The following is a 20515-nucleotide window of genomic DNA, read 5'->3' as shown; positions in this document are numbered from 1 at the left end:
CACGCAACGTGTTGTTTTTCAAGTGCCTTGAGGTTTTAAAGGCCATTTTTGTGTTCACTCTGACACAATATTGTAATAGAGGGAATAATAATAATCTCCTAGTAATCTGACAAACGTGTGGATGGTCGCAAAAACGTGCTTACTCAAGGACAATCGATTTAATGAATATTAAAAGCTCATCTACGTAAAGAAATAATGAGCACGAGCAGCCGACAGAAAGACCTCGAAATGTTTAGTGATCTATCGCGAGCTACCTGTTCTGATCTAAAATGGCGAGGATGACGTCACCCAGCGACCTGAGGTTCCCACGTGGGGACACCACGCTGCAATTGGACGGACCGCCTTGACTCCGTGTCCGCGTCTCTGATTGGCTCGCGAGAGGCGCTTTCGCGGCAGTTCAGCCCTCGTGTCAGTAGACTGTCTGTGTGTGGCACAGGGCAACGGCGCTTGGACGGAGAGGAAACGTGAAAGCGGACTACGGCGTTACAGTTCAAACCCTTCTTAATAAAGCCTTTTAAAGAAAAAAAACCACAAAACTAAAAAACGGAAGTACATTTTGGGACGATTTTTTTCGGATTACGCGGCCGGTGTGTTGAGTGTCGGAGTTTTGTGCGGTGAAGTGAGTGAAGCTCTGAGCTCGCGACCTGCAGCACGAGACGCAGTTTCTCCGGTAGCCTGGAGACGGGAGATGGTTTATCTCCACTGTCGGCGCTGAAACAGCAACATTTTCGACGCCCGGACAACATAAACGCGCCAGAGCGTCGCTCAGAACTGTCTGGACTGCGGTTCCGCGTTTTAAAGTGTGTTTCTGTGCCGTTTGGACGCTTGGAGACGCCTGGAGACGCTTGGACAGGTACGTGGCTAACAGGTTAGCATGTAGCTACAGTATATTGTTCTATACTAGTCATGATTCAGAGTCGTTATTAAGCCGCCAGGTTGGTTCGCTCACAGCTACACTTTTGTTTACATTATTATCACTTAGCAACTTGTCGAAACCTGTTTTTTATTATGTATTTGTGGAAAGGTTTAGGTTGTGGATAGTTAATGACCAAACAAAGGGGCAAAAAAAACAGTCTCGTCAGTAAGAGCTGTGTTTGGTGTCGTTAAGGTCAGTTTCACACGTCCGCGTCAGTTTACTGGCTCACTTGTCTTCCTGTGAAGACTTAAAGCTGTCAAAAACAAGAGTCTTTGTTAGTGTGGTGAGAAATTAAAAACACAGCACACTTAAGCAGTACTTTAATTTGCGCGCGTGCCATGATTGTGCAATATCAGCTTGGAAATGTGTGTGTGTGTGTAGAGTGAAGTGTGTGTGTGTGTGTGAGGATAACTCTTGTGTTTTTCACGCTTGTGTTTTTATTGTCTGTGCCGAGAAGGTGACAGGGTTCGAGCAGATCTGAGAGAAGGGGAGTGTGTCGCTCGGTCGGGGTGTGTTTACCCCCTGCAGGTCTGGCTGATGTGCTGAATTACACTGGATCATCTCCATCCAGCACACCGGCGAGCCTCCGAGAAATAAAGGATACATTTCAAGATGTATCCGCAGGGCCGGCATCCGGTAAGTCGCACATCTTGAACTGATATGAGCCGTAATTTGCTGCATCTGCATCGATTTACAGATTGTGATGTACGAAGCTCTTCCATTCTGCTCTGTTCTGTTTCTGCTCGAAAGCAAACAGCAGGAAAGCGGAAATATTCAACTCATTCTGTGTTAAAACAACAACAAACTGGCTGTAAACATGCAGTCAATCTTGAAGGAAATTCCTTTAGAATTTACAAACAATCTTCTGAGGAGAATTTGTTCATTAGATCAAGTTAAAAATAAAACACAGAACAAAAACAGAACACATGGTTAAAGGTTTGCAGGGCTAACGGTGTATGAATATGAATGAATGTTTTCCATCTGTTATTTTTTTTAAATTATTGATTGATTTATTTTGTCCATGGAGGTGAAGTGAGATTTAGACCTAGATGTCACCGTAGGAAAGATGTCACTTGTGTTGAGGGACCTGAAATATTAGAGCTGCTCCCAGCGGGTATTTGAGTCTTGCTCTGTGTTTTGCTGGAAAAACAAATTTGGTTCTCATGGGATGTAATTGAGTTTGATTGATGTCTGACGGCTGTCTTTCAGGCGCCCCACCAGCCTGGTCAGCCCGGCTTTAAATTCACTGTGGCGGAGTCGTGCGACAGAATCAAGGATGAATTTCAGTTCCTGCAAGCTCAGTACCACAGGTAATAATCGAAATGTTCTGAATATTACTGTGCAAGGAAAATAATAGATCTGTATACCATTAATAATTTGTGTTGGTCATCTAAAAACATGGTCAGCAACACAACTTGAATGTAGGGAGACAAGTTGAAGAGGATAAAATGAAAGTGCAATTGTGGTTTCTAAAAGTTTGTGTGTTATTTCAGTCTTAAGGTGGAGTATGACAAATTGGCCAATGAGAAGACAGAGATGCAGCGCCACTATGTCATGGTAAGGTAATATAAGGTGAAAAAAAAAATGTACGCTGCAGTTATGCTCTTATTTATAGAGAATTTTAGGGTGGTGTGATCGCTGTATTCCTGCATTGTTGTTGTGTGTGGATGTGACTAAGAAACCTCTCTCAGTGCCTTTAGCTTTATTAAAGGGCTCTGAGTGACTGTTCTGAGCCTTAGGCTTCTTTATACCCTGCCCCTTAGCCACAGGGGTCAATGACCATAGCATTGTCCCCTTTTCCCCCTGCCTCTCTCCTCCTTTTTGTATTCTACCCTCCCTCATTCCCCCTACCCTTCTCTCTCTTCTATTGCTCCCTCTCCCCCTTTTTCTGCCTCCCTCCATGTGGGGATCTGATTATTCTCCAAGGAGACGCTGCTTTCGGACAAATGCATGGCTGTAAATTAGGTGAGGGGTGATGGAGGAGGGCCAGGGGCGTCTGTGGGAAAATACTCGATTGCAGCGGAAAATGTACCGTCTGCAGATAATGAGATTTAACACACAAACAAGTAGCTCGACTGAAATCGCTGTTAATCTTAAGTGCCAGCTTAATCATTTACACTGTCTTAAAAAAAAAAAGGGCAGATTCGACTGTAAGTGTTTGGAGATCAGAAAATTTGCCCCACCCCGGGTTTTATGATTAGCAGAGGAACAAACAAAGGCTTTGACGTGATGTAATTCTACAAGGTCAAACCATGGAAGTGTATTCTCTTATCTTGGGTAAACACGCAAAGGATGACTTTAACCAATACCCGGGGACGCTAGTTAAACATTCCTTTCACATTAAGAAGCTTGTCAGACTGATAGGAGGAGGAAAGGTTAGGTAAACACTAGGAGGAATCCTCTATGCTGACTGTGCTGATAGAAGAGGCTGTGAGCAGAAAATACTTTACAAAGGAATGATCCCAGGTCAGAGATACTCCTGTAGTGAAACCACTATCAATTATGCTGGATTTCTGTTAATTGGATTCATTTGGATGTGTCTTGTTCTGACTTGATTTAAAGAAGTGAAAGGGCCAGATTTGAAATGGCAGTGTGAAAGGGTTTGAAGTGTTCATCAAAAGCGCCCTCTTTCTCTTACCCCTTCATCCTTCAAAAAAAAAAAGACACCCTTCACCCCTCTGATGTGCTGTGAGAATATTTGATGATGTTTCAATATGCTGACTGGAAAGGGGGGAAAATGTATTTATATTTTTTTTTCTGTTTTATTCCCCCCAGTACTATGAGATGTCTTATGGGCTGAACATTGAAATGCACAAACAGGTATGTGAGCCTTTGATCCCTCAATGTTTTTACATACTGTCATTGGATCATGGCTAGTATCCTAGACAGAGGGTTGGTGCTGTGTGCATGCGTGTGTATGTAAAATCAGTGTTTATTTTTATTTTTACACTTTCTTTGCACATTTAAAGCTAAGCATTTGGCTCTTAATGACTAAAAAGAGAGAGGAAAACGTCTAGTTCCCAGTATGTCATCAGATTGAATTAAACTGTATAGACCAGGCAAAAAATATCCCGTGTCATAATTTCAGTCCTTCTAGTCAATTACTTTAACATGCACAAATTTCACAGTTTACCTGACTCAGACTCTCTTGGAATGTTTCTGTGTTTGCTTTGTTCTAGTGACATTTTCCAACGGATAATCTCGGGAAATGTGTGTTTACATGTGCATGCCTGTGTATTGTTTTGATTTATCGCATGTCTCAAATATTCTCAATAATAATGCAACAGCAGGATCCTGTTAATGCGGTTGGTTTATCATAGGAATGGTGCTAGTTTAGTCTGCGCTCTCTTACCCTCCCTCCACCTCCTGAAGGTTAATAGCATCAGGGAGGAGCAGCAGAGCAGGCGATCCATCAGTGTCCTGTGTGTATGTCAGTGTGCTGGGCTGTTCGTCAGGTCCCACACTCTTCTGATGGCTCCTGTCAGCCACTTATCTCCCAACCAGCAAAGGGGAGAGAGTGAGAGGGAGGGGGAAAAGGGGGTGAAATTGTGGAGGCAGCGAGGCGAATGAGTGGGAGGGCCAGTCCTGTGTAAACAGGTTAATCGACTGATCCATTTTAGCGCTTTGACTTTTATCAGCTGCCGCCACAGAGCCCAGGTAGGCAGTTGAATAATTCATCCACTCCCAGATCCAACCTGCTAGATAGAGGCAAGATTGGTGGGTGTCGGCGAGCAAATGTGCACACCTCCTCCCACTCCTCCACATTAACCCCAGCCCAGGAGCACAAGGCAGACGAGGAGTGGTTAACCGCCAGAAGTGGCTCGGATTACTCGATCCACACCATCATATCCTCCAGACTCAAGGATTTATTTTCACCCACAGGAAAATCTGTCTCTCTGCATCTGAGGTGCTCCTCCCAACCCCCTTTCTTCACATCTCCAGTGTTTTGTGTTTTTAAATAGACAAGCTGGAATGCAGATTTTTAGAAAGCATTTACTCAGTGTCTGATCTTTGCAGACAGCTGAAAAGGCAAGCGGAAACACCACTCTGATGGCTGCATTGCCCTGTCAATGAGCTGCCAGGAGAGGTTATTATGAGCTGCTCCAGGTTTCTCATGTGTTGTGACTGGCATAGTGGAAATCCCCCTCCCTCGGTGGCCAGGTGGTTGCTTCTTGTGTGTAGAGCCCTGGATTGAGTTGATCTGCCCTGCGCTGACACCGGGACTCTGATCAATGATTTATACAGGGGGGACTCTAGTAAGTGTTTGCTAACTGCCGGATGGCTCTTCTTAGCGCAAACCAAAGCAAATAGACTCGCTGTATGAGGTGAGCACACACAGCTCTTGTTAAAAGAAAAACACAAGGTGGCTGTAAGTGAAGGCTGAGAGCTCAGAGCCAACTCCACCCTTCATTTTCTCACTGAAGAGTATGTAGTCAGGCACATAGCGAAGCTGCATGCACTCATACACTGTGAATAAAAACTAAGTTTCCTGGTTTGTTTTAGAAGACTCAGTTTTATCCTTATTGACTGCACCTCTCAAAACCTTTCCTTTAGAGGGTCAGTACAAAAAGATAATTCTTTGCACATTTTTTATGCTTAAAAGCACTGATTGATTTTGAGATTACTAGTTCTGTGACACATGAAGCCAGTGGTAGTTCTTCATTACTGTGTCGGAGGGCCATCCTACTCTTTATTGACAACAGGAGCCCTATCAGTCTAGCTGGGTCAAGTATTATTTGCAATGGGGAACAGAATGGCTGCGAGCACCAGTTGTTTTCCCTCTATATTCAATGCTCATCAGTGTCTCACTCTGTTCCGCCCGCAACTGATAGCAACAGACAAATAGCTTTCAGCACGCCATTGACAGGCTGGCCCTAGAGTGCTCTTGAAGGGGTGCTAGACAGGTCCGAGTACCTGTAATTGTGTAGCAGAGCATGAAGCTCACTGTTCAAGAGCTGGGCTTTCATCTGCTTAAAGTGACAACATCCTATTTTTATATAGAGCCAGATAGAACACCCTTTCCTACTGCCTTTTCTGTCTGCAGGCTACATTTTTAGTGAATGCAGTGTGTGGTATGGTTTGGATAATTCTATATTTTGCAAACAAGATGGCAAAGTATTTCTCGTCATACAGAGTACAAAGATTTAGATTGACTGACCGATAAGTCAACCCTTGACCCCACTCGGCCAGCTGTCAGCATTGTGATAAGCTCTTAAGGAATGTGCTCGATGGTGTTTAGGCCTCTCAGCAAATCTTGTCAAATGTTTGCCCTCGACGGGTTTATCTTGGCAACTGAGGATTACACATTGACCTGGCTCTTCCACTTTTTTGTTATGTATTTGCGTTCATTTTCTATTGCAAGTGATCAGTTTCAGTGCTCCACAACATATTACATATTGTTCTTTTTGTTTTTATATTATTAGTGTAAAGAAAACATGTCATCGTGATGACGACAAAGTTAGAAGCCTTATTTTTATTGCATGTATAACAGACTGTCAAAACAAGGATTTGAGAGAAGGGAGCATACTGAAAGCAACATATTTGGCCTCTTATCCGCTTTCATGTCCATAGTCTGCAATGGCTTTGATGTGGAATACTATCCGCCTAAGATTAATGTCAATATATCTTCCATTTCCAGCTGCCTTGCTTGCTTGTTCCAGACTGTACACTGCCTGGTCTGAAATGAATATCGCCACATCATACTGGGGGAGAGGGCAGGGAAACTTTTATCCATCATCTCATATATTGTGTTTGGCCACCCTGGTCACTTGGCATTTTTCAGCAATATGTTATAAATAATTTCCTGGTCAGCACAGCACTGCATGTTTGCAATTGAATGAGAAAAATGAAAAATACAGCTGAAGAGCGATGGGATGTTTGTGCACGGCTCTGGCCCGGGGTTGAACTGAGGCTCATAAATTCTGTAGATGATGCATCTGTAGCCAAGCACGATCACTTTCTTTCCCTCATTACAACACTTTTTTTGTTCTCTGGTCACAGTCTGAGCTGTGAGGAGATATTGGTTATGCAGAGAATAGCTGGATTTCCGGTTACAGAATTTGAGTGCTGAGCTGGAATCGATGCTTTAGGAGGATATATGGAGAGATAAAGCTAGCCTTCTTCCTTCTGCTATCCCTTCCTGCAGCCTCCCCCCACTGCCAGCATATCCTCTCTCTTTATCCACCTTTCGTGCAGGGTGCTCATCTGATCGACAGGCTGAAAATTCAATTTAATGACCTGCCCGCGTGCCTGTAATATGATTTTACAGGCTGTTACGGTCAAGCCGAGGTAGCATTTGCATAATGATTGGGGCGCAATAGGAGACCGGGCGCTCGGCCGCAGTTGCCATGGCAACGATGGCCAGGCTGGTGGAGAGAGAATGGAGGTTGGGGTGTGTATGGCTGAGGAGGGTGGGTGGTGGTGCTGGGAAAATGAAGAAGGAGGGTAGTGGGGGCGGATTGGGCCCAGAAAACTGAGAGAATTGGCTCTAATCCAGCACCTCTCATTAACCGACTGCTGCAGACATTTCCATCCTCAGCCAAAAGCCTCATCTTAATTCCCAACATCAACAAGTGGCTTTTCAGTATGTTGCCAAGCCTAGTCTGGGCTTAACTTGAAGCATTTCTTACTGCAATCGCATCTCAAGCACTCATCTGTGAGTGACTTCCGGGTTGCGGTACGTGTATCTGATATAGCATAGCGAGTAGCACAGAAGTTCTCATCAACAGCAGACTGTATTACCAAGCCGACAGCAGTTGAAGTGTAATGGTGCTCTTAACGTGGCTTTGGCTTCCGTGCGGTTTAGAGTGTACACTCATCACAGCTGTGTTCCCTCTCCCCTGGGCCCTCCTAATGCTTTAAATATTTCACATGTCAATATCACGCTGTTTGGAGTGTGCCGAGTCAAGCGCTGCTGATTGCCATAGTAATTGACTTAATCGGTGTAAACACTAAAAGGGGTTGAGTCAAGCTTTTTTTATTTTTTTGGTAGAAAAAAGGTGTGTTGTACTTTCCACTGCTCATCCATTGCCTCATTACAGTTTCTGTTTCTCTCTTTTAGACTGAGATTGCTAAAAGGCTTAACGCAATTCTAGTTCAGATCATGCCCTTTCTGTCACAAGAGGTGAGTATTATGCTGTTTATGATGATGTAGCAGAATCAGTGTTTATGTATAACGCACATTTATGTTCTTCAAGCCTTAAATTGTGTATACAAGTAGCAATTTTGAAATTATAAAGAAGTTAATCCGCCAATGTTTATGTATAAAAAAGCTTCTTTATTTATATATTAAATGAAGTGATTAAACGATTTGACCAAATTAACCAAACATTACTTTACCAATAGTCATATGTTGATTTTAAACAAAGATCTATGATTCTAGCCATATTACACCACTAGTTTGCATTCGTTCTTAACTGCGGCTTTATCTGCTTTTTTACTTTACATGTAATTATACTGTGCCTTATTATACAAGTCATATATCCACCCGTTTTGCATTGAAGTGCATTTAAATATAGCATGCATTATGAAAATGTTTTGACATGCTTTGCGTGGAGCTTTCTGGGTATATCTGAACGTGTGTGTGTGTGTGATGCAGCACCAACAGCAGGTTGCACAGGCTGTTGAACGTGCCAAGCAAGTGACAATGACTGAACTGAATGCCATCATCGGGGTACGTGGACTTCCCAATCTGCCTCTCACCGTGTGTATACCCCTTTAATTCTTTCATTTGACTGTAATAAGGGGGCACAGCTGCAATGTCACAAATTTCACATTGACTGTGTAATTAATTATAAGTCATTTTAACTGAATCATTTAAATTCCTGTACATTTGATTATACACAGTTTTGCCCCTTTCATGAATTCAATTTTGAAATGTTAAAAAATTAATTTTATTAAGATGATTGTATAGTTGTGTTTGAGGTGTAGATTTGTGTCAAAATATCCCTGCGTTCTTCACGTCACCTGTAGTGTGTTAAGCTACTGTATGTGTGCCTTGTTTCTGAATGTGAAAAAACAAATAGAAGCTTCTCGAAACAACATGCTTTTAATTGGATCAAATTTTACTGGCAGGGCTCATCACTTCATGCTGACCTAGACAGCTCTGACAGATACTTTGATAACGTCGATAGAGATTACACACAAACACTAGGGTCTTCACGTTGGTACCTGTAATATACCGCTTTACCTTTACAGGTCCGTTCATGCCTGTGCTCTGCAGTCTAGCTCTATTTTCTTTTCTGCCACTGATTGATCACTTGGGGAAAAAAAAGTTTAAGCGTGAAAGGGAAAAGGTCCAGCCTTATGCTTCTAGAGCTGGGCTGGCTGAGCTGTGATTACAGCTGTTGAGCTCACATTTATTCACTAGTGAGATTCCAATGCTGCTGCAAATTGGGGGACCAGAAGGGACAGCTGTTTAGCTTGATATTGAAATTCAGTTAGGAAACACTGACACACAACTATCCCCCTCCCCATTCTTGGATAATGACTTTCTGGAATCTAGGGCGGAATGAAGCAGGCATGTGGCCGCTCTTAAATGCCAGGCTATCTACTGGGAAGAGCCCATTTGATAGCTTTAACACTGTGTTGCAGCAGACCTGCTTTATTGCTTAATGACTCTGTTAGAAGGGGAAAATCTGAAAGTATTGGTTAGAATTCTACTGGGGAGGTCTGACTTTTTTGAGATGCGAATAAGATTGTTATTTTTGTGTTTTATAAGTGGGTCACCTTTTCTCCCTTTGAGAATGGATTAAAAATGGACTCGACATTTACGTTTCTGACAATTGATGGTTCTTTCTTTCGTAGTCATTACATATATTTTCTCTTTTATTTTATCATGTCACTGGGCAATAAGGCGTTAGCTTCTCTAAGGCTGCTTGTGTGATGGAAAAGGTGTGTCTATAGGTGTGTCTTGCAAGGCAAGCATTTGTAATTAACACAGCAGTCAGTTTGCATAAGTGCATGTGTTTTCATGGGTGCCAGTGTCCTAATGAATACTTGAAGGCTTCAAGGTGAAACCAGAATGGCATGTTCCTTCACACACCTGCACTGGCAATGCAACAGCTGCCAACATGTCTTATTGATGGACCCCAGAGCAAGTAATTGGATGCATCCAGGACAGCTATGCTTTTACCTGCATTGTGTTCATCAAAGTCTCAAGACGGCTTCTCTTGGCAGCTCAGGGTTTCCGCCCTCATCACTTAGCATGCGAGTGCACTCTGCTTATTTTTGCACCCTATTTCCTGCTTGTGGTTATAGGTGGCTGTATTTAGTTTTTACAGTTTGTAGAATAAGCTGAAGCATGCTATGACTATGTAAATGTGGTTCAGAGCAGTACAGATACAGACGTACACTCCATCCCAGCTTTGTTACTGACACAGCAACTGCTTTTAACGTGCCTTCCCAGACCTCTCACAGGAGAACCATTAAGATGGCCTCCACTTGTGTTAAGGGTCTAATTAAGAGAGACTTTGTGTATGTGTGCGCACACACAGAAGAGAGAGGGATCTGTTGTAGATAGTCCAAGGTTGCATGTTGCATGGTTACAGTGCTAAATGGTTTAGTTTATCCCACCTGAGGAAAGGAGAAAGTGGGTGTCTAATTTGGCTGGGATGGTTTTCCACTGCCCAGCCATATTATTTATTTTTTCCATCTGGTGGCCAGCCAGTGTTTGGCAGCAGTACTTCACAGTTGGGGAGGAGATTAATGCCAGCCGAAGAGGTCTTTATCTACGAATATTAAATTAGAGGAGGCATTTTATTTCTTTTTTTTTTTGTCTTCATAGCTGGGGCTCTAATGAGGGTTCTCAATGATTGTCCATGCATATTACACATCAGTGGCTCATTAGCCAGAATGAGCGGGGAAGGGCCTCCCCCGTGAATCAACTGCCTTTTTAATTTCCCTTGTGGTCAATCATCTTTTCTAGCTTACACACACACACACACACACACGTTTCTCGTTCTATATTTATATGTGCTGTCTTGCACACATGCACCTCAGTACCATGAAGCCATATGATAAACACATAACTACTCACTACTCAATCCATTTTCTTACTTATGTCTACCTACTCACTGGTACACGTGAGGTCTGTCTCATAACTGAATTGGGGTGGGGGCAAGTTTACAGCTCAAATCCTAGGTGGCACTTCTCTATATACCATTCTCTTCCCTGCAGTTCTCCAAGGCCTTTTCAGCAATATACAGCCAGCTGTGCAAATAATCGGCAAAGCTGTTAGCAATTATAGTCACCCCCTGAATAAGAGCTTGTGATGGACATCTTAATAATGATTTGTCCTCTGGAAAGGGCAAGCTTTCCGAGCATTCCCGGCTTCTAAATAAGCCTTTAGTATTGATATTTACTCTTGGCATGGCATTAATGACCTGCTAATAATTCCAAAAGGTTGTACCTCCATGATGGCCATACATGGCCAATAATATCTAACCTTTCACTTCTGAAGAAAATGTGCGCACTCAAGATTTCAGGGAAAAAGGCCATACATTGCAGCTGATTGAGTTGTGGTCTGTATAGATGGAGGTGGTGGTACATGTCATAACAGAAGCTAAATTATTTAGCCCTCCAGAGGATAGTAATAAATTGTGAAGGGGATGTGTTTTTTTTCTTTTTCCCCTCCTCTTCTTTTTACTGGTGCCTGTGCTAAGTATTATTTAAGCGCGCTTTAAACGGCACACTTCCCATGCTGAGAGGCTTTTAACTCCCTTTAGCTTGCTCCAAGCCCTTAAAATATTAATGGGAATATTGAAGGTTTGAACTTTTGCCAGCATGAGTCTGGTTGTTGTCCACTTTAACCATACACAAACACACATGCACACACTTTCAGCCCCAACTGCTATTACAGTTGCTGTAAAAGTTTTCATGACTCATAATGGACTATGTAGACTCACAGTGAATTAACCAAACCCAAATGTGAGAGGTGTGCGTGTTTGTGTATGTGGCTGTTCAGCTTTTTGATGAGGTTAAGGAGCAGGTGGTAAAGCCCCTGTGCTGACAGACTTTGAATGGCTGTTTATCTTATAACAGTATCTTGAAGAGCGCTTGTGGGCACATGGGTGTGTGCAGCTTCATTCATGTTGACTAGACCATTTTGTTTCAGGCTGTTTTCCACCGTGGGCACTTATTTAAGCAGACAAGTCAAAACCTGTCTCGCATCATTGACTTCCAGTTTTCTTTGTTTACCAGATTTTCTCACCCAGCCATGATTAACTTGTCTGTCCTGTCTCAGTCTACAGTTTTAAAGTCTTTTTATTTCTTTGAAATGCACATTGCTGTTCTTGGTGACAAATCTAGAAACGTGTAGAATGTTCTATCTATAAAATGTATGATTTCCCATGAGGGTTTTAATGTGTAATCATCTTGTGTGTGTTTTTGGACTGGGCTCATACTGTTTGTGTGTTCAGCTTATTGTTGGTGTGTTTTCCCTCTGGCCCACTCGCAGTGTGTCTTTCCGCAGCAGCAGCAGCTCCAGGCACAGCACCTCTCTCATGCTGCCCATGGCCCTGTGGCTTTGCCTCCACATCCCTCAGGCCTGCAGCCCCCAGGCATCCCCCCAGTTACAGGTACTGGTTCGAGTTTGCTGGCACTAGGTGCACTGGGCAGCCAGCCCCACCTGTCTGTGAAGGACGAGAAGAACCACAATGACCTGGAGCACAGGGGTGAGAATGAGTTTAAACAGTACTCTGGAAGGAAAACTAGAGATCTAGTGCTTTAGAAATTGGAAACGAGTTGAATTCCATGAATATTTGAATGCTGATCCAGATCATTTTACCTGTGATACTTTACTTTAATACCCTTTAAATTAAAATATAAGGCAGGTTTGTCTTTGTACATGCACTTACAGAACTCAGGTAATAGGCAACATATTACTCCTAATTAGACCATGCTTTCTGGGTCAGGAAAAAAACACATGTCTTGGAGGAATTTTTTGAAGTGATAAAACTCTCTCTTATTTTTGAGAGTCTCACTGACTTTTTTTTGTTTATCTTGTCTCTGTGGCCGGCCAATCTTCATGTCTATTTCTCTCCTCCAACTGGATCCACTGACTGCAGAGAGCACGGTAAGTGCCCAGTTTCCCATTGGCTCATGTCTTGGCTTTTACATTTCCTTTTTTCCCCCCCTTTCGCATATCCTCTGTTCAGTCGCCCACTCTTACTTGCTCTCATTCTGTCTCTCTTTGTCTCTCTTTCTTACTGCGTGAAAGAGCTTTTTAACCTGTTTCACGCCTAAGAAATTTTCCATTAATGTAAATGTCAAGCAAGGCTTCTTTTGCCTGAAACCCTCACAAGTTGCACTGCGTACAGTAATCTGCTTTCATTAAAGTGACTAATGGGGGAACAAGGTTTTCTATGAAATAAGCTCTCTCATCTCTATGCAGATGGGAAATGACTCATCGCAGTGTTCAGATTAGCTCTACTGCGTAATTGCATCACAATTAATGACAACTTTAGCTCTCCTCCCTTCATAGCAGATTTATTTGATCCCCCTCAGTTGCTCCCTCCATTGCTGGGAGATCTTGTCATTTTTACTGCCCCTTATTCCTGTTTTTCTTTTCTTTTTTTCTATCCCCCAGCTGGTAAATATGCATGAACATAGGCAGTAGCATTGTTTTTCCTGCCTCTCATATCCTTGTAAAAGGCGTTTATTTGATGGGATGGTTTAAATCTCTCTGATGGCCGATTGTGGCAGTGAGATTAGGTTTCTAACAGTCCCAGCCAGAGCTCAATGGGTGCAGTCATGTCTAAAGGAAGAAGAGCTCCTTTAGCATTTACGACCCGGGCCTGTGTGTGTGCGTGTTGTGCTTGTGTCTTGGGTCATCTGATAGTATAGTTGTGACTCTATTTAATGAGACACGCCAAGCATCTCTTTAAAAGGTCAGGCAACACACACACACACACACACACACACACACACACACACACACACACACACACAGAGGACTGTGGGCTCTCTGCCCAGTCTGCTACTTCATCTCACTTCTCAGCTCAGTTTCTTTTTACACTTGCCATAAACTTGGAGGCATTCTTGCCCTCTTGTGCTCTGCATTCTCTCTGGGATAAGAGGAAACATAAGAGAAGCTTTCAGGTTGGATTATGGTAAGAAAATGCCTAGAAAACTCTAAAAGAAAGACAGCTATGCTGCACTGGCACCTCCTTCCTGAGGCTTATGTGTCCATATGTCTGTATTCTGGAGGCCATACAGTTTTGTTGTGCGATTGAGTGCCTTTGTCATTTTTCTAATTGTGAGTCAACCTGAAAATAAAACAAGGAAGTGTGAGATACAGTGGACAGACGCACACTGCTAAAGTGCAGCTGCTTGCATGTGACCTGCCTGCCTTTGCCCATTTGTTTTTACCCAGCCAACTATGTAGGTTTGGAGTCAGAGCTCAGCATGGTGCAATCAATGGCCATTACATGGTCCCACAAACGCTCACACACACACTCGCACCCAGTCCAGGCCTGGCTGCTCTCAGATAAAGAGTCGTTGTTCAGTGCTAGTACTGCTCATGTCTTCCTGAAGCTGTTTGTTGTCTCTTTTAGGAAAGGGGGAGGGGGACTGTGAAAACAAGCCCCTCTCTTTGGTCTGCTTAACTGTGGCTGCTCTGTTGTGTAGCCAGCAAATTCTTGGGTGTTTAGTCTAGCGTAGGTTGTTAGATACGGCTTGGCTAGTTTCAGTGCATTGTGTTAAGCCTGTTTTGGGTTTTTGTAGGCGGCCAATGGGAATGAATAGGCCTCTTCGGGCTTTTGAAAGTGTGTGGTTTTGGAGTGATATGAACTACTTGTTTTCCTTTTCTCCCCCTTTTTGTATTTTCCCCTTATTCTTTTCCATCTTGAATTTCTGTCAGAATCCACAGCAAAGTACCTGTCAGTGCTGCCTGCACTTGTGTTGAAATCTGACTTAAATTAATACTATTGTCACATAGAATATTATCTAGTGATAAATAACAAGTACAATCTGCTTTACATTCTATCCCTGAGAGTGATGCAGTTTATTTTTCTCTTTAGAACAACTCCATTTCCCCATCCGACAGCCTGCGTACTGCCAGCGAGAAGCATCGTGGTTCCTCTGACTATAGCCTGGACTCCAAGAAGCGCAAAATGGAAGACAAAGACAACATGAGCAGATATGTAAGTCTGAAAAATGCCATGTAAACTGATTCAAAAACCTTTTTGGAAATTGTTTTGTGTAATTGAGGATTATGGTGCATTTTTTTTTTTTTTTTTTTTTTAAACACAGGATAGTGATGGAGACAAAAGTGATGATCTTGTGGTTGACGTTTCAAATGAGGTAATTTTGTTTCATTTTAAGACACAAAGCTCAGATAGTACCGGGAAAAATTTGTGCCCTGTGTATGATCGAACAAAGATTCTTACCTTAACTATTGTTTTGTGTAGGACCCTGCTACACCGCGAGGCAGCCCAGCTCACTCACCACCAGAAAATGGCATTGAAAAGCCCCGTCCCCCCAAAAAGGATACACCTAATAGTCCTGCCTCAGTTGCCTCATCTGGCAGCACACCTTCTTCCAAAACCAAGGAGCACGGCCATGTAAGGGCACATTTACACATAATTACACCTGCTAATTTTAACTTCACTTTTCATTTCTACACTTTCTCCTAAAAGAGAGGGCACATGTTTCATGCTTAGATATTGTGTAGGAACAAATACCTTGGCTTTAAATACATTGGTATAACTTGGTAAATATAAGACATATAGTATTGCTGTTGCGAGATCGGACATGTCTTTAGTACTTTATAACTCCATGTGCTTAAACATTCTAGGCCTTCTGCCCTCTCAGAAAGATTAAAGGATGAAAGCAGGGCAAAATAGAAAAATGAGCCTTGTCTCCATTGTGTCAGTAATGGCTTCTAGGAAAAAGAGTGGGCTTTATAGGAATAGGATGTTTGTCAGTATAGGCACATTCAATAGGCACTCAAACCTCTGCCTGTATGTTGCCTCACTTCTTTTAAGAAAATTTCTGAACTCTTATTTTTGTTATTTCTCTACACATACTCAAATACAGAATGATAAATCATCCACGCCTGGTCTCAAGTCTAACACTCCCACTCCACGGAATGATGCCCCGACCCCTGGTACCAGCACCACGCCAGGTTTGCGGCCCATCCTGGGCAAACCCCCCATGGAGGCTCTAGGTAAATACAGCCTATAGTGGTGACTACACTTTGCTGTACATCATAAGATTAATCTTGAAAAACAAAGACCCTAATATTAAATTAACACTAGAACACAGGATTTATAAGAGGTAAAAGTAGCTGTCGCTGAGATTTTTTTAATTGTTACGGAATAGGTGCAGAAAATGTTGTTTGAGATGGCACTTGAGTCTTTTTCCTCTTTCTGCCTGTAACTAATGCTGATGTCTGATTGGCTCTGTGCTCTGTAGCTGCTCCTGCTCTGCGCACACCCCTTTCCATCGCTGGCTCTTATCCAGCTCCTTTTGCCATGATGGGCCACCATGAGATGAATGGCTCACTCACAAGCCCTGGGGTCTACGCTGGCCTACACATCTCTCCCCAGATGAGTGCAGCTGCTGCTGCTGCATATGGCCGTCCGTCCATTGTGAGTGTTTATGTGCATGTTTGTCTTTTCTAAGGCTGACTACTATATTTTTATTAGCCATTTATTTTCCCCTTCTCCTGCTCTAAAGCTTGCTGATGTAGTGAGCATGAGAAAGATATCAAACCTTTCATGTTTTGTTGAAGTGAGACTGAAAGTAATGCATATTGTGATATTTGTACAGTATCATGAGCTTTTAATATGAACTTGTACTGAGTAGAGATTGCTCTGTGCTACTGTGTGTGTTGATTTAATGGATTGTTTGCTTGCATTTTTTTTTCAGGCTGGTTTTGATCATCCTCACATGAGAGCCCCAGGTCTCCCTGCCAGCCTCACATCAATCTCTGGAGGAAAGCCGTTAGTATCTCACCAAAAGTTATTTCTTTTACTGTAGTGTCTCTTCTGCAGTGTCAAAGAACACAATATTTTGCGGGTCTTAATAACTAATTTCAGACCATTTGCTCATTGCATTAGTAGATTTATTCTCATGTTGTGATCCACAGAATGATAATAAATATATAAGACTTGCTGGTTTATTCTCTCTTTGTCAGGGCCTACTCATTCCATGTTAGCGCTGATGGGCAGATGCAGCCTGTGCCCTTCCCTCCTGATGCTCTTATGGGCCCTGGGATCCCACGCCATGCCCGCCAGATCAACACCCTTAGTCATGGCGAGGTTGTATGTGCAGTCACCATAAGCAACCCTACACGCCACGTCTACACTGGAGGCAAGGGCTGTGTGAAGATCTGGGACATCAGCCAGCCTGGTAGCAAAAGTCCTGTATCCCAGCTGGACTGTCTGGTGAGCGCTAAACCCAATATTACTGTAATTGGTATTGTTACAGGCGGCATACATTACTTAAATGCCTTGCTTATTGCACCATTAAGGGCCATACAGTTAAAAATGGATTCCTGTTAATGTTAATATCATCCAAAAAGTTTTGAATCATGTCTTGGTCTGTGAATTTTGTGTGGAAACATACCCAATATTGACAGATCTTGATTGATTGTACATTGTCAATCATCCGAGTTTGGTTTTCTTTATTTTGGCTCACTGCTCTATTCTTCTGTGCCGCAGAACCGGGACAACTACATCCGTTCCTGCAAGCTGTTGCCTGATGGTCGTACGCTGATTGTGGGTGGTGAAGCAAGTACCCTGACCATCTGGGATTTGGCCTCACAGACACCACGCATCAAGGCTGAGCTGACCTCATCAGCCCCGGCCTGCTACGCTCTGGCCATCAGTCCTGATGCCAAGGTCTGCTTCTCCTGTTGTAGTGATGGCAACATTGCCGTCTGGGACCTCCATAATCAGACGCTTGTCAGGTAAGTCTGTGAGGAGGTGATAAGTGGGACTCATATTTTAGAGGTGTAATTGGCTGTGCCTCTGATCATCTACTGTCTTGTGGGTATTCTAGGCAGTTCCAGGGCCACACAGATGGTGCCAGCTGCATTGACATCTCTCATGATGGCACTAAACTGTGGACGGGTGGCCTGGACAACACTGTGCGCTCATGGGACCTGAGAGAAGGCCGGCAGCTGCAGCAACATGATTTCACCTCTCAGGTCACTTTCTCACTTGTTTCTTTCCTGTCAGCACCATCCGTGAAAATAGCCATTGTACTGAAATTGTCTTTCTTTCTGTTTAATGTATAGATCTTCTCACTGGGCTACTGCCCAACGGGTGAGTGGCTGGCTGTGGGCATGGAAAGCAGCAATGTGGAGGTGCTTCACCACACCAAGCCAGACAAGTATCAGCTCCACCTGCATGAGAGCTGTGTGCTGTCCCTCAAGTTCGCCTACTGTGGTGAGACACCATGCTATATTGGGTTTGCCTTGCTTAACTGATCTAAGAGTAAAGCTGTGGTTTAATGAGAGAAAAGAAAATACAGCTACTGTTTATTACCTGAGATTGTATGTTGTGTATCTCAAGGATCAATTTAATTGCATGGATCTTACTTTCCAATGTTTTCTTTTTCAAGATTTTTGATGTTTACTCATGAACTGTATCTGGCAATTGAGCACAACCTTGACTGTCCTCTCTTTAAGCCTGTGTTCAGTCTCTTTGCACATATCTCTATTTAGCTCTATCTTGCCTTGGCAGCAGAAGCAAAGCTCTAATTACATTTGATTTCCCTTGACAAGGTAAATGGTTTGTGAGCACTGGGAAGGACAATCTGTTGAACGCGTGGAGGACTCCCTACGGCGCCAGCATATTCCAGGTACAGAGATCAATAAAGTCTGTCTGCAGGAAGCTCGCCCTAGAGGGCAGAGTGACCGCTAGCTGATGGACAATGCTTGTGTCAGCGGAAATAGATCGGAGTGTGTCATTAGTGCCAGAGCCCTGACCACTTAAGCGGGATGTGGGTATGCACACGCAGCCACCATCCAGTAAATAACACTAAACCTTTAAAGTGCTCAAGGCTGAAGTTAGCGTAAGAGTCTATGCAGTGTGGTGGTGTGGGGAGAAGTACTTATGTATACAACACTTTTTTTTTTTCCTTTAAATGATTAGTTAGGTGAATGAGTGTGTGTGTGCCCTGCGATGGGTTGGCACTCCGTCCAGGGTGTATCCTGCCTTGATGCCCAATGACGCCTGAGATAGGCACAGGCTCCCCATGACCCGAGATAGTTCGGATAAGCGGTAGAAAATGAATGATTAGTTAGGTCAAGGAAGAGTCAGTTCTTGATGTAGTTCTGTCATTGATCTAAATGTTTTGAAAGTTATTTCTTAACAGGACTTGTATCCCTTAACTTTCTGTTTTTTGTCTCTTTATTTTTCCTCTTCTAGTCAAAGGAATCATCCTCGGTCCTGAGCTGTGACATCTCGGCAGATGACAAGTACATTGTCACCGGCTCTGGCGACAAGAAGGCCACAGTGTATGAGGTGATCTACTAGGTGGAGCTAAATGGATGGAGAGGCTCAGCTCATGTTAAAAAGGAGAAACGGGGAATGGTGTGTTGAGGGGAAACCATGCTTCTTTTCTCCTAGCCAGATAAACAGTTCAGCACCTGTCTACCTGACTCATCACTCATCATCCCCTTCTTAATGGACTGTGTGACTAACAGTTGTCTGGACTATTCCGATATGAACTGATTTAAATCAGGACTTGAACTGGTCTGGAGGGGACTGGGCAGCCTTCAGCCCCATCACTAATGCTTCTTACTTGCTCATTCCTTGCCCACCACACCCAATGTAGGGCATTTGGCACTAGAGGAGAAAATACCTTTTTTTCTTGTTGGATTTTTTTTTTTTTTTTTTTGTCTTTTTTTTTTTTTTTAATAAGGTAAGAATGTTGCAGCATGAAGCAGCGCTTCATTCTGAAACTTTGTTCATGTGGAGGTTCTGTGAAAAGTGTACATAATGGAGTATTAAAAGGCCTTTTATAGATTTATATTTTGGTGTTCGGTTACATTCACAATGGTTCTTTCTCTCTCACCCTCTTCTTGATGCTTTGTTTTTTCCGCTGGGGTTTGGAAATTAGATTAGGACATAATTTTTTTCTAAGGACATTCTATCTCTTTTTGTTCCTGAGAAGTTAATTTTCTAGGCTGACCTTTTATGGAAATCTAATTTACCCCTCTCCCTTCCACTGAAAAAAAATTTCAGTTAGATCATATTTCTGGGATTTTTTTTTTTTTTTGTGAGGTACCCTGTGGACCTTTTTCCCCCTCTGAGTGATAGTGAGCCAATGCCTTATAAACTTCTGTGAACACCTGAGGCTGATATCTATCGGAAAGGGCAGCTCAGGAGGATGGACACTCCAAACAAAAAAAGTGACTCATATGTTCTCTTATAAGTGGCCTCCAAGGAGACTGAGTTCCCTCAAGAGGGGAGGATCCAATCAGGGTAGCTGTAGAAAAGGCATGTGTACTGACTGCGAGGAGGACCCTTCCCCTGACCCATGACTTCATTACATTGGTGTATTGACAGGACTCAGCATTTTGTCTTGTACTGGATTATTTGGATTAATTGGTTAACATTTCCCTTTCTTTGGAGCCTTCTTGGAATT

The 20515-nt window shown here is 43.1% G+C and overlaps 1 protein-coding gene across 2 annotated transcripts; it reads left to right on the top strand.

The window, feature by feature from the left end:
- Window positions 1-380: 380 nt before the first annotated feature.
- On the top strand, window positions 381-20265 carry tle3a (TLE family member 3, transcriptional corepressor a). 2 transcript variants are annotated; one of them, XM_060877921.1, is made up of 21 exons: window positions 421-853; window positions 1374-1552; window positions 2126-2226; window positions 2410-2473; window positions 3692-3736; window positions 7977-8039; window positions 8514-8618; window positions 12390-12588; window positions 12982-12989; window positions 14935-15057; window positions 15167-15217; window positions 15325-15477; window positions 15953-16082; window positions 16331-16506; window positions 16787-16860; window positions 17055-17304; window positions 17581-17828; window positions 17921-18068; window positions 18159-18309; window positions 18648-18724; window positions 19294-20265. In XM_060877921.1, the coding sequence occupies exons 2-21, from the start codon at window positions 1529-1531 to the stop codon at window positions 19399-19401; spliced, it is 2298 nt and encodes a 765-aa protein (XP_060733904.1). In that variant the 5' UTR covers window positions 421-853; window positions 1374-1528; the 3' UTR covers window positions 19402-20265. The 2 variants fall into 2 exon arrangements, with proteins under 2 accessions (XP_060733903.1, XP_060733904.1); XM_060877920.1 differs by lacking the exons at window positions 12982-12989; window positions 14935-15057; window positions 15167-15217; ... (8 more) ...; window positions 18648-18724; window positions 19294-20265 and having other exon boundaries at window positions 381-853; window positions 8514-8588; window positions 12390-12920.
- Window positions 20266-20515: the final 250 nt, after the last annotated feature.

This window comes from Tachysurus vachellii, chromosome 9 (assembly GCF_030014155.1).
Source record: "Tachysurus vachellii isolate PV-2020 chromosome 9, HZAU_Pvac_v1, whole genome shotgun sequence".
In the NCBI taxonomy this organism is placed as follows: domain Eukaryota; kingdom Metazoa; phylum Chordata; class Actinopteri; order Siluriformes; family Bagridae; genus Tachysurus; species Tachysurus vachellii.
This window is presented reverse-complemented; position numbering and strand designations above follow the sequence as displayed.

Excerpts from the sequence above, each read along its gene's own strand:
- tle3a (XM_060877921.1), top strand. The coding sequence starts at position 1,529 with ATGTATCCGCAGGGCCGGCATCCG. Across the intron at positions 1,553-2,125 it reads ATCCGCAGGGCCGGCATCCG|GCGCCCCACCAGCCTGGTCA; the intron begins GTAAGTCGCACA and ends GCTGTCTTTCAG. Across the intron at positions 3,737-7,976 it reads ACATTGAAATGCACAAACAG|ACTGAGATTGCTAAAAGGCT; the intron begins GTATGTGAGCCT and ends TCTCTCTTTTAG.